Source organism: Xiphias gladius, chromosome 6 (assembly GCF_016859285.1).
Source record: "Xiphias gladius isolate SHS-SW01 ecotype Sanya breed wild chromosome 6, ASM1685928v1, whole genome shotgun sequence".
Taxonomy (NCBI): domain Eukaryota; kingdom Metazoa; phylum Chordata; class Actinopteri; order Istiophoriformes; family Xiphiidae; genus Xiphias; species Xiphias gladius.
Genome location: NC_053405.1, coordinates 22214064 through 22232634, shown reverse-complemented (window position 1 = coordinate 22232634; position 18571 = coordinate 22214064). Strand labels below are relative to the sequence as shown.

The window sequence follows — 18571 nt, the reverse complement described above, 5'->3', positions numbered from 1 at the left end:
GGGAATGTGACATCAGGAACACTGGCTCAGGATAATAGGACTGAAGGATGCAGTCATGTGATATAATGTAATCTGATAGGAAAAGCCATTTTTCCAGTGTGGGTTGGCATGGGTTGGATGTGGATACAACAATACACGTGCATTCTTCGTCAGTATGTATGCATCAGCAAGCCCAGCGGGAGAACAAAAACTCATCAAACATTCACCACAGTACACAGTGTAGCAACGCACTGCCGCGTGGTGAACACTTACATTTACCCTACGTACTTCATTACGAACAGTGGCTTCACAACAAGCAAGTACATGCCAAGTTTTAAAAAATAAAACTTGGGAAAATGAAATTAATACTGTGATATTCTGGCTTTGAAAAATACATCATACTCATACAGTCGCATATTTATAAAATCTGAAACAATGAGCCCATTTGATTCCAAATATCCATTACAAATTTAATTATTTTGACCTGTGACATAAGACAATGGGATCTTGCATTTAATAGGCAGCTTGAGGAGAGTATATTTGATGGTACTGGTATGTCTTTATGCGCAAGCTTCAGCAAAACATGCCCTCAGTAGCTTTGGTACACAATGTTCTTTAGTAGCCCTGTGTGTCAACGGTGGGCATGGTATCTTTCTGTAGGCAAAACTAGCCTCACCCACATAGTTAAAAAGGCAGGCGTACACACAGGGAGAAAAATATTCGCTTCAGACAAGACTAAGCCATCAACATATAAAAAGAGAGAAATAGATCCACACACAGTACGAGCACTAGCGCCACTAAGTATGCAAAAGGTAAACAGTAAAGGGCAGTGAGAAAGAGAGGGGGAGGGGAGGAGACGAAACCAGAGCATTTTCAGGAGGAGAAAAAAGGTCCCTTTATTTAGCAGGACAGGAAAAAGCAAAGCAACTCCTGGTTTTGGTGTAGTGAGCTACCCACAAGTCACTACAGTATCCAGCTATCACTCATGCTGAGATGCATAACAACAACTGAAGATGGAAACTTTTCATGCCTTGAATTGTTTTAGACTCAATTCAATTAAAGAACCTCTTGGATTGTTCAAGCAAAAAAAGTTCAAAATTAATGCTCAGGCGTCAAATAGTCAAATCAATCAACGCTCTTCCCTTTGCCATACCCTCTTCTCACACATGGAAACAAGTGCTATTATACTACATAAGTGTTCTGACACAAGTCTCCACCTTTAAGACCTAACAATCTCCACCCTCAGTAGTATTCACCAACAGTAAACAGTGGTATTTTCTTTCTAACCACTGACAGAGCCTCAGGTCACTGGCCTGCATTCAACTCTCACTGCAGGCCTACCTTTTTCTCAGAAAAAGATTATGTGAGCAACAGGATCCTGCAAAGAACTTCCTGTTGCCAGCAAATAAAGAAAGGACTATATTATACTGTGCAAGCTTTTCCACAATCTATGTCTTGCTCTTTTTAGTGACAAGCCTACAAGTTCATGACACAATCTTCCCAACTCAAAACTGTGTTGATGCGTGTTGTGCAGTTCAAATAATATCTGCAAGTACTGCTAGGGTGTAAGATTAACAAGATGTAGCTTGAGATGTAACACACAAACACACTGCTGAGCAAAGGAAGTGAGAGACAAGTTGCACTAACATAAAATTGATAGTGAGGATACTACGTATCGTCTTTTTTAGCATCTGCTTTGGTTTCTTGTCAGGCCAAAAAAAAAAAAAAAAAAAATACATACAATAAATACATGGATGAAGTCTGGAACCCAAGGAGATCACCAAATGCTGAGTTTCCTCCCTTGAGATGCTTTGCCAGGCCTTTACTGCAGCTGCCTTTAGTTGCTGCTTGTTTGTGGGTCTAACCCCCCCCAAAAAAAAAAAAAAATTAAAGCTGAAAGTCTACACTTCAATCACAATCATTTTAAATCCATTGTGGTGGAGTACAGAGGCACAATTACAAAAACTGTGTCACTGTCCAAATACTTAAGGATCCGACCGTATATAGTATAAATTGTTGTCTGACTGGATTATGATTTGCACACACCACATAAACCACAGTCACTACAGGCATCCTATGTTCATTATTGTTATGTAGGGAAATGTTTATTGCAATCTGAATTTGAGATTGTTTTGATCACCCAGCCTTACCACTGAGCACTCGCCTTTCATACCCTGGTGTACTCATTTCACCTAACTGTGGATCTACCTCAGGTGCTGGCTCACTTGGACTACTTCACATTACTCATGTTATAAAAAAGGTGCCGGCGTAAAGCACTAACGCACAGAGAGCCGTGCAGCTGGGAGACAGGAAGGCCAGCAGGCAAAAAAGCGCTCAGAGTGCTCATCAATCTCCACGGCCAGTGGGCAGGAACAATAGTGTGCTCTGGAGTTCCAGTCCAGCTCTGTCTCCTCGCATAAAACTACAGCAGCCAGCCTTTGGTGCTAAACCGTGGCCTGCTACAACAACAAAGAAAGATGGGCTCTCAGTTACTGAGCCTCTAGTCTCTAAGCCAACAGCCGAGGAAAAGGAACGTAATATTGCTAAATTTTAAGTCAGGGATTTGAAAAAGGTAAAAAGCATCCACAGGCAGCTGGTTAGAGCCCGTCTCACAGCTAGACAAATTCAGGTACTTTTTCACAACTCATATGTACATTTCACATACACAGCCAGCCAATCATTGTCAAAAGCAAAATGAAAGGTAATCTAGGCGTGAGGTTATTCTTTCAAGATTTTATTGATATTGTTTTGTTAAACAATAGATATTTAATTTATTTAAAAAAAATAATAATAAAAAAATAATAATAGTTAAAAAAAAAAAAAACCCAAAGTGATGTCTTCAAAATGCTAAATTTGTCTGCCGATCAAAAAACACAAAGAAACTCAATTTTTAAATCACCAATGATAGAAATAAGTAAATAATCTGAGACATGCAAATATTTGACCTTTTTATTTGATAACTGACTAAAAAGATAATTTTTCTGCTGATTCAATTGAAGATAGAAACATGATACATATCATCTCACGTCAAGAACACGAAGCCCGAGTCCGGTTTGCTCAATGAAGTGGATGATTCCGCCATTTTGGTTTTTTTTGTTTGTTTTTGTTTTTTAACGTGTAGGTCAAATGTCATGTTTGCTCTCACAGATAACATTGTGGCTACTGTTTTGCTTTTGAAACATATAATACATGCTTCCATTCTTTGTAAGTTAATCAATACTGTTTGAGAAACAGCACCTTAGATACAATACACAGAGGTGAGATAGGCTGCACTTCTGCTCAGAGTTGGGCAAGTTAAAAAAAGGACAAGAAAACAAGCAAAGCAGACAGCCACTTAGTAACAAACTAGAGGTGGTTACATGGTTACACTCCAAGGTCTTCACTGTATATGTACAGGCTAATTAAATTTTCTCCATGATGAGATCCTTTTATACTTTGAGATAAAACTACATTTATACAGGTTTCCAGCGGGACAATACCAGAACAGCAAGAACAACAAAGAGGTTGTATAATGAAGGAAGAGCTAAGAGGGGAGAAAAACTAAGCACATGTATGGACACACATGCTGTAAATCACAGCAGCCACATGGTACTGCAAAGTAAAAGTTACAAGGTGGCTGGATGAAATGAATTTCTGGGAGGTGATGAGTTTCAGGAAAAGGCTAAAGCAAGCAACATCGTCGTGTCCCAAGGCAGACCATTTCACCTTCATGTTCCAACAGCGCTCCCCTTCCATGGCTGAAATAGCCCCCCCTCCCTCCAAAAAAAAACCCCACACACAGAGCTCTCTGTTTTCTCTGTCATTTGCTCTCAGTGCCCAATACAGGTGCTGGTCGGAAATACAAGCACTACTATCAATGACAACAGGCTCCCCGGCCATCGATGCACATGGGTTACACAAGGAGGATCTACTTACAACTTCCCCAAAAAGGGAACTTTTACGATGTGGGCTGAACACATAGTTCTTTTAAAGAGAGGGGACTTTAGCTATACCCTGGCTTGCTTCTTTGTTCAGTGCTCACATTGCCTTTAGGAAAGTAATAGAGGACATGGTTCAGGCAGAGGAGCCAACAGTCACACATTTTATTTATTTTTGACAGAGGGAATTTACCTGATTTGATATACTCCATCTGCCTGTTCACTTCCCTGTGACCTTTCTTTGGGGTATTTTAGAGCCAAAATGTTTTTGTTACAAAACAGAGGTTCACTAGATTGCTTAAGAACTGGAAATGTGAGTTGGGGAAACCCTGATCTGGCAGCAGAGGGCAGATGACAGCCCATATAGACCAGCTCATCCTATAGATGATCTATGAAATAGGTTAGACAAACAACTCTGTGGTGTTCTCTCAATGGGTCGGTGTCAAAACACACAGCACAAACATCAAAACACATATTTGGCAGAAGCAACAAACACACCACGATCCCCTAAAGCCATTTAAAGTCAAAGTGAATTAATTACATTAAGACTAATGAATGGCACAAACCCTCAATTATGCAATAATAAAGCGAGTCAACAGATTAAAAATTCAACAGAACTGGATGGACAACTTTATTGTACCTGTAGATGCTCAGAGAATTGTAATGCTTTCTTAGCTTTTTTTATGCTATGGCAGATTAAAGAATGTCTGCTGTCTAAGGGAATATATTAGAAAATCCCCTGCTGGTCATTTGGCTGCAGCGTTATCTCATGAGTGATAATCACGTTACATAATAATAATCTTTAAATGGCTGTGAAAGCAATAAGCGTGTGACAGATGCACAGAATGAGAAGATGACAATACATGCAGCTATTTCTCTTGAGCATGCTCCTTTACAAATGCAAAAATGACAATCCAATTTTTTATTTTGCCTCTTGGTCAGTTTTACAGAATATACAATTAGCAAAATGATGTCAATTGTTTGAGACAAACAACAGCGAGATCTATCAGTTTGTAACCTACGATGAGAGTTTTGTTACTACAGCAAGGAGTGCTGACACACCACACTCGGCCAACATCTTGGCACTGGATTTAAAATCTAACTGGGGAGAAAAATGTGTCTGTGGTGAGCTATCATTACTGACAATCAGCCTGGCTGGAAATGTGCACCCTCACACAAACACTCTCAAGTACACATGCACACACTTTCTCCAGTGATGCTGATGTCAACAGCCTGAGCTAGCATAACGTAAAAACAGTAAGATCCCTGTTGCTGACTACGTGAGTGAAGGGGCAGCATGACACACACAGAATGCATTCTGCTGTGCCTCTTTAAGCACTGCAGCATAAAAATCCCTTTCTGAGCAGATACAGCAGTCTCACCATTACATAGAGAGGGACAAGACTTCCCATAAATGTTTTACAAGAAACAACATAAAACCATGGAGCCTGATCCCAAAATATCAACCTTAGCCCCGGCCTTTTCAAACAGCACAGGGTTCTTAAAAACAAGAGGTGAAGCACAATGACAGAATGATGCCCCCCACAGCCTTTTGCCACTCGTCAACTAATACTGAGCTGCTTTCTATGACTAAAATCATTGCTACCTTGGAAACCTTTGGATTACTGTAAGGATTGCATTCCCCGTTTCTCTGTTCTCACTGGGACGTGTGAGAGTTGGCACAGAGGAGTGAGAAGCCAACAGAAACACACTGCAAAGGGTCTGCATTAGTAATGAAGTATTTGCATGTGGTTGCATGGTCAACAGATAGTTTGTAGGAAAGAGGAAAAAGTGCATCAACATTTTAAGCAAGCAAACACCTGACGTGCAGGGCTGTAATCAAATCTAGTTGTAACCAAGGATTGAAGGCTGTCTCATTTGTGGATTTAATTTATTATTCAGTATTCCTTTGGACCTTTCTTGAATTGAAATGAGTTACTACGGATAGCTTGATTCCTCAGTCATACATCTGTTTCACTGGCCTTTGGGGGGGCAGAGAGCAGCACCATGTTCTGCCTAGCTGTTGTTTTCTCATGTTCTCCTACTCTCTTCCTTCTTTGTTTGCCTGCTATAAAGACGAAAAGATATGCTACATCCTATCTGAGCAATACATGAACCCTCTTCTGTGGGAATGTGACAATTCTTCAGAAGAAAAAGGTTCAAGGGTTACAGACTAAGAAGTGGATTTATCATAGTCAGATTCAGTTGGCAATTCAACAACGAGTGAGCTAATTCTCCTCCTTTCAGTCTGACCAATATATTTACACTAATTTTATATCAATTGGCCTATTTTTTGTAAAGCATGAATGCTATGAGGTGATAACACCGCACTGTGTAATGAAAAGTTTTACTTATTGATGAGGACATTACGTAACGCTAATCCTTGTTATGATAATCAATTAAACATGAGCACTAAAATCTGTTTCCAATGCTATGAAGAAGCAGGGTGGAGGAAAAAAAACAATACTGGTTTTACACTATAATGATCAGGGACATCAGGTCTGAATGAAATGGATATGTCATGTCATTACGCCGCATGTTATGTCTACAGAACCACTGATGGCTCTCAATTGGTAGCACAGGTATTAGGTTAGCATTCCCTGGAAACATTATAATGAAACAACTGACTACACATCTGAAGTCAGGGTATAATATTATCTGGAAAAACTCAGTTGTTGGACAAAATGGTTGTCACAACTACTGGAGAAAGACCTGCATGGTCTGCAGGCTGCACGTTGGATAGTTAGCTGCTCCGGAGTCACCAATCTGGATAAGAGAGGCACGTTAGCTGGCCTGTTAATCCCATTTCACAAACCCTTTGCATTGTTACCTGCTCCATGTTTCTGAGATTACACAAATTCATGAGTTGTGTTAATCTACCGGATGTCACCCCTGTGTGCACATGCATTGCCGAAGAACCACAATCATAATTTTTGTTAGGGCAATTTATTTACACTTTAGAACGTAATGACAGATCTGTCACATCTGAACAAGTATAATGATGTTCAATTAGTGATTTTACACTGTGTTTTCACCTTTATTCAGACTGTAACCTCTAGCTTGGCAGAGGATCTGCAAAACACAGAGGATACTTAAGATATCAGAGGATATCTTAGGTATCCTCTGTTATGTATCTACATTTATTCCAGATACATATCAGAGGATACCTCTGACATTACCTAAACTTAATGTTTATTCATTTTAACAAACACTGAATATTTTTTTTTAGTAATTTATAAATTAGGTTAACAATGCCAACAGTTCTCAGCATTTTTTTCTCAAATGCAGAGTAATGAATTCTATTCTTTATTTCCCATGCATAAATATGGTAATGCTGGGTTTATATTTGTTGCCCAGGCTAACTAAACAATTTTAAAGACATTAGTTTGCACTTCCCTAGCTGGTGATGCGGATTTAGCACGATTTTTGGCATTTTTCGACATAGTTAATTCGATTAATTGAAAAATAACCCACAATGAAATAGCGTTTGGTTGAGGCACCAAGTACCAGAGAGAGAAAAGTTTAATAGTAGCATTAGAAATCTGGTAGAGAAAGCAGCCTGTGACGGTCACTTTCAGTATTTCTTAGTCAACATTAATGTTACCAGCCACCAGACAAGTGACGTTTGCCATCACAGCCCAACTTCACTGGCTTCGGTTAGCTAGCCATGTTGCTATTCAACATCTGAATATAGCTAATCTACTAACCTCCTAAAAATATTTGAACAACAAGGTTTATCAACCAGTATTTGTCAATTACAGATAAATATAAATATATATATATATCCTCATGCTCCTTCTGAGTTAGGGTTCCACTTAACATCACACAACACACTGTGCCGAGCTGATAATGTTAGCTCTGTGGCAGGGATGGTTCACTGATGACTGACGGAGCGACGTGATGAACGGTGTGATTATCATGAAACGTGGTTCTCCTAATGCTCCAACTGTCATTTGTCTGACATGTCGTTGGTACCGTAAATGGAGGCACAGATGTCGGGATAAGCTTACCAGCACAGGAGAGCTACGACGAGGCACACCAACAAAACACGCAGCCTCTTCATTATCTTCCCGCGGGGACCAACATCCTCGCTCTTTTGGGTTTTTTTCTAATCTCTCACGGCTACACAATACACCGAAGACAGACTTGTGGACTGTGTTGATTACAAATTACCAGACGACTGTATTCTCTGGCTAACACCTACACTTGAGGCATGCTAATCTTCATTGTCCTGACCAGTTGTCCGCCTCTTCTTCAGCTTCAGCAGCTACTGCTGTTGACGGGTGGCTGGCTCCTGGTAAGTTCAACCCATGCTCCATCTCCGACCAATCAAATCACAGCGGAGGATTTTTCGACCAATAGTAAGAGACGTAGCTACACCGTGTTTTAGAAATTCCCCCGCCCCCTGGACTGAGGATGAGTTGGTGACTGTGGAACAGGACGCGTCACCTATTTCTTGATAAGGTAAAAACACCAAAGCATGTGATACTCAAAGTTATTGCACAATCATCTGATGTTAAGCGTTTCAATATTACCGACTAGTTTTGATACCTTTGGCATCGTAAAGTAGTTACGTGGAGGTTCAAATCACTTGATATGGCGTGGGGTGGGTACTTGAAGGAATCCGAACACTGTGTACTTTTTTCTTAAAAATTGCAAAAGACCTTCAAATAGTTAAAAAAAAAATTCAAAATTTCCCGAAAGATATTTCAAAAAACAATCATTCGTTATCAAAGCTCAGGATTCAACGCAACTAAATTTTATGATTCTATCTTTGTATCATAAGGTCTGTCATTTTTACCTTGTTTCATTTAATGGGGCACATCTTTTGTAGTAGGTCCAACAGTTATTAAAATTAAGTGTAAAAACATATCGTTATACGTTTATATTTTATCAATGATGTCTTTCTTCTTTAAATTATGTTGTACTTGTAATGGTCAATTACAGTTTTGTTATTAAAAGAATTTGAATTTTAAATAAACACTATGGTACCTTTTATTTGCCTTATCCCACATGGACCAAAAATAACTACAAATCCCAAAGTGCAATTCGAGACAAACCCTAAAAATGTACCTGTACAGTTTTTTATTGTATCGCATGTGTATCGAATGATGACCACGATATAAAAAATAACCTAAGCCCCAAACTAGTATAACTTAAAATATAATAGTGAATTGATCCCATATTGCTTGAAGTAATAAATAAAAATGTGTTGTTGATTTAAACCGGCGGGGTCCTCAACTGCCGAGAGTCCTCAGCATTGAGTGAGAACATTTCAACTGAGGAGAAGTTTGGGCGAACGTACCCAGCCGCATCGCTGCCCACTCACCAATACAGTGGCGGGCTACTGTATCAGCGTTTTGGCTCTTTTTGACTTTTAGGCACGCAGGCTTGACTATGGAGGTAGACCGGGTATTTTTGTGCGTGCTGTCCGTGTTTGTTGCTCTAGTCTCGGAGAGGTTTGTGGTGCTGGCTGCCTTCTCTCAGTCTCTGGACAGCGACTTCACATTCACTCTACCCGCCGGTCGAAAGGAGTGTTTCTACCAGACGATGAAGAAAGACGCCTCACTGGAGATTGAATATCAGGTCATAAAGACTAACATAACTGGGATAATCTTGTATGAAATTAAAACGTTGGCTAAGCAAAGCGAAAACCAGCTCTCTGTCTTCAATCTGCTAAATCGGCGATAACCCAGAACCGAGTCAGCGTTGACATAGCATTACGCTTGTCAAATTTACGGATTATCCCTCTTATTTTGTTTACTTTTAACGTTTTCTGCGTGTTGTGGTTTCCTTTTTTTCATAAAGCGTATTTACAAACCACACCGGTATTCTGCTATGTTAAATCAAATTATCCGTTGTGCAAGAGAACTAGCAGGTTATGTGGCTCACGCCTCGATTTTCATATCGTTGGAAACCTGTTACGCTGGTCCGCTTTCAACACTGAATGAATCTCCGAGTTGGACTTTCTGGTGTGTCTAGAAGTAAGACGATGTCAGGAGGTTCGCATTTGTTGTTGCCTGTGGGAGACATCCCAAGCATTTTATATATCTGTTGTAGTGTCTACCATGGAGGACAAGGTAACCAGGCTTATCACTTCCAATGGAGAATGAAGGAGACCTTGACAATAAATAAATACATACATACATACATAAAGAATTCCTCAAATTTAATCTATGAAATAAATTATTACAGAAATTAACTGCTGCTACACACACTGAAATATCAACCCATAGAAACTTATTGTAATGTTTTAATATCTCTCAATGTTCTGGTATTTTCCCTGTCCCATTTACCTCTCGTGTGTGTGTGCCCTCCATTGTCCACAGGTATTAGACGGTGCAGGTCTTGATGTAGATTTCTTCATCTCCTCTCCCTCTGGCCAAGTGCTGTTCAGTGACTACCACAAGTCAGACGGGGTGCACACGTAAGTAACAGATTCAGGTTTAGGCTCACTGTCATTTCCACACATATGCCAGGCATATATAGATCATCTGCAAGACATTAATGACACCGAACCATCTGTACGCTCTTACTGCCTTTGCTTTCCTGCAGTGTTGAAACTGAGGATGGAGACTACATGTTCTGCTTCGACAACACATTCAGTGCTGTCTCTGAGAAGATCATCTTCTTTGAGTTGATCCTGGACAACATGGATACCGATGAAGACCCAGATGACTGGAAGGAGTATGTTCATGGAACAGACATGCTGGACATGAAGCTGGAAGACATTATGGTGAGGGTGAAGCCAGTCTGAGATAGAAGAGATGATATCTGACATCCAACAAATTCCAGAGTTTGTTCTTAACAGGTTGGTTTTTGGGATAACCTTTGATCCTGTTTGATGCTGGCAAGAAGTTTTTTTTTTTTTTTAAAGGTGGTTTTGTTTCTTCATACTGGGTGTTTTAGACTTTGCCCCTCTCTTGTCTGCTGTTGAGACATTTGTCACTGCTCCACTTGTGCTCACGGAGTGACCCAGGGTGTGCAAAATGACCCAGCCAACAGACTGCCAACAAAATGGCTTCCAATCATCCTCATACAGGGAAAGTCACAAGGAGAGTGTCACAAGAATATACAATGTCATGAACTCTCAGCCAATTTTTTTGGCTTGCACCACAGTACCCTGCACCACCCCTTTCACCAGAAACAATCTGAATTTGTGTCAGAAGTCACATAGGCGTCACTTAAAAGACAGGAAATGTATCTTCCAGCTGTGTAGGAAGTTGTTTTCTCATGGTAGAAGGAACATACCTGATTAGTCCTTGCTTTGTTTGTAACTTCAAGACTGCCCCTACAGACCTGACTCTCTTTTTATTTTAATCACTGTGTTTATATAATTAATGCGTTTTGTTATCTTAGTGTCAGGTACATAAGAGGAATAATCTAGATGAACGTTCTTATTGTAGCTGTCTTTTTTGTTTTGTTTTTTTTAAGTTCCACTTAATCTGACATGTGTGTCGCCTCTCCCTCAGGACACCATCAACAGTGTGAAGGCCCGGCTGGGCAAAAGTGTACAGATCCAGACGGTGCTGCGGGCGTTTGAGGCTCGTGACAGAAACCTCCAGGAGAGTAACTTTGACAGGGTGAACTTTTGGTCGGTGATTAATCTCATTGTTATGCTGTTGGTATCAGCGGTTCAGGTGTACCTAGTCCGCTCCCTGTTTGAAGATAAAAGGAAAATTCGTACATAACGCAACCCCAAATGGCGGGAGAAAGAGAGAAACTAACGCACTTGCCCACAGATACCTTTGGGATTTTTTTAAGCTGATCTCCCGGCTTGTGACTCTTATCACAAGAGGTTGTCTATATACATACATATGCATGCACACAAAGACATATTGTCATTCCTTATAAAAAATTTGACACAACTGTTGCTCTGGTCTTCAGTCCACTGGAGTTTGAGGGACAGTAGGAGTCCCTGGTTTGGAGCAGGAACTTATAACTGTGAGCCCATCTACTTTGTAACCTCAGTCTCCTTACGACAGGAAAGTCTCTTTGTCTCTCTTTAAAATTTGTATATTGTTTTATAGTCCTTCTTCGTTGCTGTAAATCTTCAAAGAAAGTGACAAAACCGGCACGTTTATGATGTGACTATTTTTCTAACAGAGCCTAAAGTTATAAGGTCAGTGGCCAATTGCAAAAATGTCCTTTTTTCTCTGGACATGTTTTTATCTGAGTGTTAAGTTGAACTAAATGAAGAAAGGGTATGGTGTCTGAAGAATTTGATTTATTTCTGCCAAACAGGAGTGGAAAGTGCAACCAGTCTGTCAGCATGTCTTCCCATACATTAGCTACTCTCAAAATGTACCTTTTGTATTTCAATAAGATGCCTTAGTAGTTTGTATTTCGCTGCCAGCCTTTTGCCAGTCTGTGAGGCCTTTGAATATTTCTCCCATTGTCATGAACATTTATGTTGTCTAACAGAAAATCAGTCACACTTTACCTTTTGTGCCAGTACTGAAAAGACAGGTCTTTAGGTAGGGTTACTTTGCTAATGCTACTCTTTGGCACCCATCGGACCATGTAGTAGGAAAAACAGAAATGGGCCACCTCCAAATCTCTACCCGACCCTAAGACTTCTGCCCTGCTGTCCTCTGCCATGACTTGTGGACTTGTGGCCTAAATGGCTGCCAGCTCCGCTACCCTCCGCTGTGAAGCCTCATGGCTGCTGGCGGGTATCTGCTTACAGCCACCTACTGCGTGAAGGCGTTGAGCCTGCCTGTCTCTGTGGTGACAGAAGTCTATTTCTATCTTACTGGCATCTGCAAGGTCATTACCACTACAACATGGGTGCAGTGCTCAGTTATTATGCACAAGCCAGTCACTGCCTTGGCTACATCAGCATTCATTTTGAATGCTACGGTCTGTGTATTTAATCTGACATTCACTTTTTATTAGCCAACATTACAGACTAACATCCGATCATTGCACTGTCGCTGATGCCACAGAACAACATATTTCTTTTTTGTTTTCATATTCTTAGAACATAATTTAAGTTTGGGCCCAGCATCGGGGCCCAGCAGAAACGGGTCCATAACTTGTCCTGATATGTGGCTGAAAGAGCACTGTTCAAGAGGTTTTTATCTCAGTGGTTGGTTGTATACTATTAAGATGCTATGGTGACCTGCGATTACGGTAGCTGAGAGTATTTCTTTTGGTATTTACTGAGCTACACAGTTGAAACCAGGTTGCTATTTTAACAGCCCTATGTTGAACGTGCCGTAAAACTGAACTTTGAGCAGTCTTAATTGTTTTAAAATGAAAGGGTTTTGCCATACAGTATGTGTGTATATCACAGTGAGTATTGAGGGTGCCTGCAATAACACACAGGATGTGTGGCTGTAAGAAATGGTCATCCTCTGCCTCAATTTCACTGTTTATTATCCTCTTTGCCCAACTGAACTCACTGTGGTATCCAGTGTTTAATTGAAGTACTGAATGTTGATGGATTCGTTATATAAAGTTACAGTTGAAACTGGTTTCTGTTTCATTTTAAAGTGCTTTAGAGTTCTACAAAAATAAAAGACTGTTAATCTATTAAAGACTAACATTTTGATGAATATGTGTTTATGTTACTGGATAGGAGAATGTTAAAAATTATTTTCAAAGACAGTTTGGCTGTTGTATCAGTAACTTTACTACCCTCATGGAGCTGTGGGGAAGAGTGAATGTGACGTTAAATGGTATTTATTCAACTAATGATCTCGAGTTGTAAATGTGTAAATTAAACAATCATGCATTTTTCTGACCTCTGTGTTCTGTTGTGTTCCTACTGAACTAAAACCTGTATTTTTGTTTGATACTGTGTTGCCATATACAGTAAAATAAACAGTTATGCAGATACCTACAGGAAAGCTGGGCTTCTTCAAGCATGCAGGAGCTCAGATGAAATGTCAGTGACTAAATACAGCTGCTGGGCCATTAGGTGTCGTCTTGTGGTTCTGATGCAGACATCTGATGATTAAGCAGTCCTTTAGTTCAGAGACAAGAGACCCCTGGTAAGCACAGCAGACGTAGCCCAGGGGAGCTCGAAGGAGAGAAAATGGTAATTGGCTTTATTTGTTTTGGTCATCCTCATCATCACTCTTTGACTCCATCCTCACAATATTACACTTTTATTCGATCTACTTACTGGCCTATCAGACGCTGTGTGGATGATCCAGTCCTGGAAACACTGCCTTTGTTAAGACATGCTCCTATCTGCAACTAGAGTCAAAGATAGGCTATATGTAGGAGACACCTAATCATAAGATAACAAAAAAAGCCAAGTACTGTATGTGGATTAGTAAAGAAAATAATGCTGTATCCTTGTCAGAAATTTTGTGACTGTCTTAGTGTCAATGTTCTCTCTAATAAAGTGTAAATGTAAGATTGCAAATTCAGTTACTTTGTGCCTCTCTGTTGGTAGAAAATTACCATGGTGGTTGGCATTTACGGTTGCTTTGACACAGTGCTGGAGCTGACAGGTTCACTGGCTGAATGAGCTTTCACGTGGGAGACAGGAGGCTTTGGTCTATGCACTGGTACACTGCTATTTAACAATTTATACAAGGTTACTGATGAACATCACAGTCGGCATGATATACATCTTTCAGAAAGTGACACAAACTGTAAGCACCATGAGAATATTTTAAGTTGGAACTGTCAGGTTACCTTGTGGCAGGCATGTTGGCTGGTCGTATAATGTCAGTCGAGTAGGGGCCACGTATGTTCAACACAGACACCTTGCAAAAGAAAAAGGTGAAGTAATGAGTATTCATCTGACAAGTTGGCAAGGTGCTTTTACATTAATCCACCAACGGGGGGCGCTGTGAGTTCTGGTCAAGAGCTTCGCTTCCGGGATAATGACATGAGATTGTAACGTCGGCGCTGAACACAATCCCACCCCAGGTAGGTGGAATAACCTTTGAGATATGTGAGGATGGCAGTTCAGGCGATTGTCAACACGTTAATGTTCATATACACACGCGTACACGTGGCATGTCTGGGTTTATTGTCGCATCAAAGCCGGAAGTACCGGTAGTGTCATTCCAGCCGGCCCACCGTCGAAATGCTGCAAACTGAGTTCAGAATAGATCCGCTCACCTGATCACAAGCACTACACTCCAGGTGTGATTCAAGATCAGCAACTATCTGGCACTGTTAGAGCTGTCGACTAAATCATTAATGCAGTAATCCCATTACATGGAGGATAACTGCTTAGCTTCAAGCTTTCGCTAGCTTGAAGCTAACGGAGGCTAACTCGGTCGATTAACAGAAATTCAAATGGGCAACTATTTTGATTAATCGTTGTACTTTTTTTTAAGTAAAACGGCGAAATAGTTATATTTCTAGCTTCTCAAATGTGAGGATTTTATGTTTTTCTTCGTCAAACACGAGAGTAAACTGAATATCCTTGGGTTTTTGACAGTTGGTCGGACAAAACAAGGCATTTGAAGATATCACCTTGGATTGTGGGAAATTATAATGGCCGTTTTTACTATTTTCTGGCATTTTATAGGCGAAACAATTAACTGATTAATTGGTGTCTTAACTGATGATGAAAATAATGATAATAAAGCACTACCCACCTTGTGGCCCTTGTCAGTTGCTATGTTTTTTTTTTTAATGTTAGATTAAAAAAGACAAAAAAAGTCAAAAAAATCAGCACAAACTAGTTCACACAAAGTAAGCCTGTTGGTGTTTTGTCGGCCTCTAGGGGTCATGGGTTGTCCAGCATTGTCCAAAAAGTTAAGTGATGGTGAAATAATAAATGTGGAATTTTGACCTCCTCCAGTTACTTTGAGCAATAGCTTAAACATGCCTGCTCACAAATCTGTCTCTGTGTATGTGTGTGGTCAGGGTGATGGGGCCAGACAGTGTCCCAGGTCCAGCTGTGCCCTGGCAGAAGGTTCTGTGGGAGCGCCAGCCGTTCCCTGATAACTATGTGGACCAGCGGTTCCTGGAGGAATTAAGGAGGAATGAGGGCCTCCGGCAGTACTGCTACTGGGCTGTGGTGAAAGAAGCAGGCTTTGTGGGACAGCAGCTGTCCTGTGTGGCCATTTTCATCACCCTCTGGCTCTACATGGAGCAGGTAAAGCTTTAGAACATCTATGGTCCTCATAAAGCACACCGTGCCTTTACCGTATGGAATGGTTTTCACAAAATTTATAATTAATCCACTTCTCTGCTTTCCTCTAAGGGTCAACTGTCACCTGAGATGCTGTTGTCGACCGGCCTTATCTGTGCCCTGCTTGGGTACGGACTGCACCAGTCCTTGACATCTCAGGTTGAATCAGGCTGTGAGCCCCGTACCCGTCTGGCTGACTTACAGAGTGCCACTATTTTTCTTTCCTTCACCTTTGGCTTCTCGCCGGTTCTGAAGACACTAACAGAGTCCGTGAGCACGGACACGGTGTATGCCATGTCTGCTGTGATGCTGCTGGCGCACCTGGTTTCGTTCCCTTACACCCAGCCCTCACCCCCGGGCAGCCTCTCCCTAAATGCAGCTCTGTTTGCCTCTGTGTGTTTAGCCTCAAGGTTGCCCGGGGCTCTGCACACCTTTGCCATGCTCAGCTGTGCCCTGCTGGTGTTTGCCCTGTGGCCGTGTCTGTTGCAGAGGCTGAGGGAGAATGCCCCCAACCAATTTACTGGGGTGTGTGTGGGAATGTGTATTGGAGGGGTGGGAGGCCTGGGCTCCCAGTCGCTTGGTGGAGCCGTGCTGCTGGCCCTGGCCCTAGGAAGTGTTACATTACTCTGTCCCTTATTACTAGTCAGGCTGCAGAGGCACAAGGACAACATACATGGACCCTGGGATGAGGCTGAGATTCATGAGGATCTCAGCTGCTTCCTTCAGAGCGGTGCTCGTGACCAAACAGACATTTAAGGTGTAAGCCATCTGAGAATTTCATATGAATTAATTTACTGTCAGTCTAAGTATTATGTTGGTGCTGTACATCTAAAATGATTAAAATGTTAACTCTTTTATCATTGATCCTCATCTGTTTGGACAGCCATGACAACTTGTTATACTCTTGCAGAGAATATGAAGATGTTCTAATGTTCAAGCTCTTACTATCTTACACATTTTGACCTCAGGATTTGTATGAAAGTAATCAACTAATGTGCAATGCTGACTTACATTACTGGGCATACTCCAATGCTATGCACCAATTTGCTATCAGTGATGTTTTAATAATCTGGCAGATGTTGGTTTATGGTTGTGTACAATATGTTGCTGGTGTCGTGTGTGAATGGAAGGATGTGTAGTGTTTAATACAGTGGCTTGGTTGTGAACAAGGGCTCTAACTCCATTGCAAACTACTGTACATTTAAATTAAATATTAATAGTAGACTTTTAAGATTTTAAGGGTTTTTTCATTAAAAGATACCTCATCTTTTCTTTTCTACCATAAGCTTATCTTTTCATGGACTACAGTGCAAGCGTAATACAACCATAATGACACAATATCCTCCATTTTTTACTGCCAGATTTACACGATGCTCATTTTATCGATTTAAAATTTTGAAGGCACCGGAGTTTTAAAGTTGTATTTTTGTATGGAGGGCCAGTTTACTTGTTAGCAATTAATGACGATAATGAGTGCTTTTATTTGATTTTTACCTTTATGAACCTGACTCCTGCTTTTCTAACTGTGTAGCATAACGCAGTCCAACCCGGGAGCAGTCCAAAGTCCCGACAACTGCTGTGGGGCTGCCCTCGCGGGACTGTCAGCCATGTTGCGTTCCCGGCCACACCCCGGCCAGTGATGTCGCAGCAGGCGGCGCGGCTTTGTCAGCTGATGAAAAATACCTGTTGGAAGTTTTCGTGCCGCCTTTACAGTAAACTTTCAACCTGTCGAGAGCGCCCCAGCAGCAGTTTGAATCTGTTCATGTAACTTGAGTACCTTGCTTAAAGCCTCCCTTTTGGTAAGCAGTCAGTGTGAAGGACCCTGGAATTTTTGTGTGTTTATTTCCCATTTATAGTTTTTGTTTAAATATATTAAAGACCAACTACATGGCTAAACCTTGTCTTCTCCCATTCTGGCTTTCAACGCAACAGAAGAAACCACGTGTCGCTAAAAACACACCAGAACTACGACGACTATAGATTTACTGTGCGCAGCTTTCTTACAAACAACGTTAAACTGAGTTACCAGTTTGTCCTCACCCGAAATCAGGAACTTCACTCCAACCTATGTGCATTGTGTAGTGGACGCTAGGTGTCATACCTTCACCTCTGTGTTTTCCGGGCTTGGTCGGAAATGTGACGGCGGGCTTTGCAGTTGGTTTTGACTGCTGCCGAGGCGCCGTGGTGTTAACAGCGGGCGAAGCCTTCAGTCGAGCTGTCCGTGTCTGCGCGGCCTCCTCCTCCTCCTCCTCCTCCTCCTCCTCAGACAACCACACTTCCACAGACAAGGAGAGTGCGACGTAGGGACAGCGCGTCACAGGCTGTCCGAGCAATGTGCTTTTTCTGCCTCCGCGCTCGGATAATGTTCATCTACGCCGGAGATATAACCGGCACTGCGAATTACGCATACGGCGGGGGGTTCCCAGACGTTTCTGTCGGGGAGCCCCATAAGCAAAAGGACCCTTGTTAAACCTTGATACAGTGTTTGGACACTCCACAAAAAAATAATAATGGTGGTAACTGCAGTTGAAGCTGAGATAACATTTGATGAAGAAGAAAAAAAAAT

General features: G+C 41.3%; 3 protein-coding genes and 1 long non-coding RNA gene across 10 annotated transcripts in view; 2 read left to right on the top strand and 2 right to left on the bottom strand.

The window, feature by feature from the left end:
- Positions 1–8176, bottom strand: part of suco (SUN domain containing ossification factor) — a 40303-nt gene extending 32127 nt beyond the window's left edge. For all 3 annotated transcript variants that reach the window (XM_040128021.1, XM_040128022.1, XM_040128023.1), the window contains exon 1: positions 7907–8176. In XM_040128021.1, the coding sequence (XP_039983955.1) occupies positions 7907–7959 (53 nt within the window). In that variant the 5' untranslated portion in view covers positions 7960–8176. The remainder of the gene's footprint in view (positions 1–7906) is intronic.
- A 953-nt stretch (positions 8177–9129) lies between these two features.
- Positions 9130–13644, top strand: tmed5 (transmembrane p24 trafficking protein 5). Its single transcript, XM_040128032.1, has 4 exons — positions 9130–9482; positions 10226–10323; positions 10452–10632; positions 11369–13644. The coding sequence occupies exons 1-4, from the start codon at positions 9294–9296 to the stop codon at positions 11585–11587; spliced, it is 687 nt and encodes a 228-aa protein (XP_039983966.1). The 5' UTR covers positions 9130–9293; the 3' UTR covers positions 11588–13644.
- A 79-nt stretch (positions 13645–13723) lies between these two features.
- LOC120790479 lies at positions 13724–18251 on the bottom strand. Of its 2 annotated transcripts, XR_005707551.1 has the most exons (5): positions 18107–18251; positions 14550–14620; positions 14313–14427; positions 14029–14102; positions 13724–13923 (listed from the first exon to the last, which is right to left on the bottom strand). It is a non-coding gene; the product is annotated as an uncharacterized LOC120790479 (long non-coding RNA). The 2 variants fall into 2 exon arrangements; XR_005707552.1 differs by lacking the exon at positions 14313–14427.
- Positions 14656–17889, top strand: pigc (phosphatidylinositol glycan anchor biosynthesis, class C). 4 transcript variants are annotated; one of them, XM_040128028.1, is made up of 4 exons: positions 15012–15240; positions 15738–15969; positions 16078–16764; positions 17537–17889. In XM_040128028.1, coding segments are annotated over exons 1-3 (918 nt in total). In that variant the 5' UTR covers positions 15012–15238; the 3' UTR covers positions 16762–16764; positions 17537–17889. The 4 variants fall into 4 exon arrangements, with proteins under 4 accessions (XP_039983963.1, XP_039983964.1, XP_039983962.1 ...); XM_040128029.1 differs by lacking the exons at positions 15012–15240; positions 17537–17889 and adding an exon at positions 14656–14786 and having other exon boundaries at positions 16078–17284; XM_040128030.1 differs by lacking the exons at positions 15012–15240; positions 17537–17889 and adding an exon at positions 14796–15005 and having other exon boundaries at positions 16078–17284.
- Positions 18252–18571: the final 320 nt, after the last annotated feature.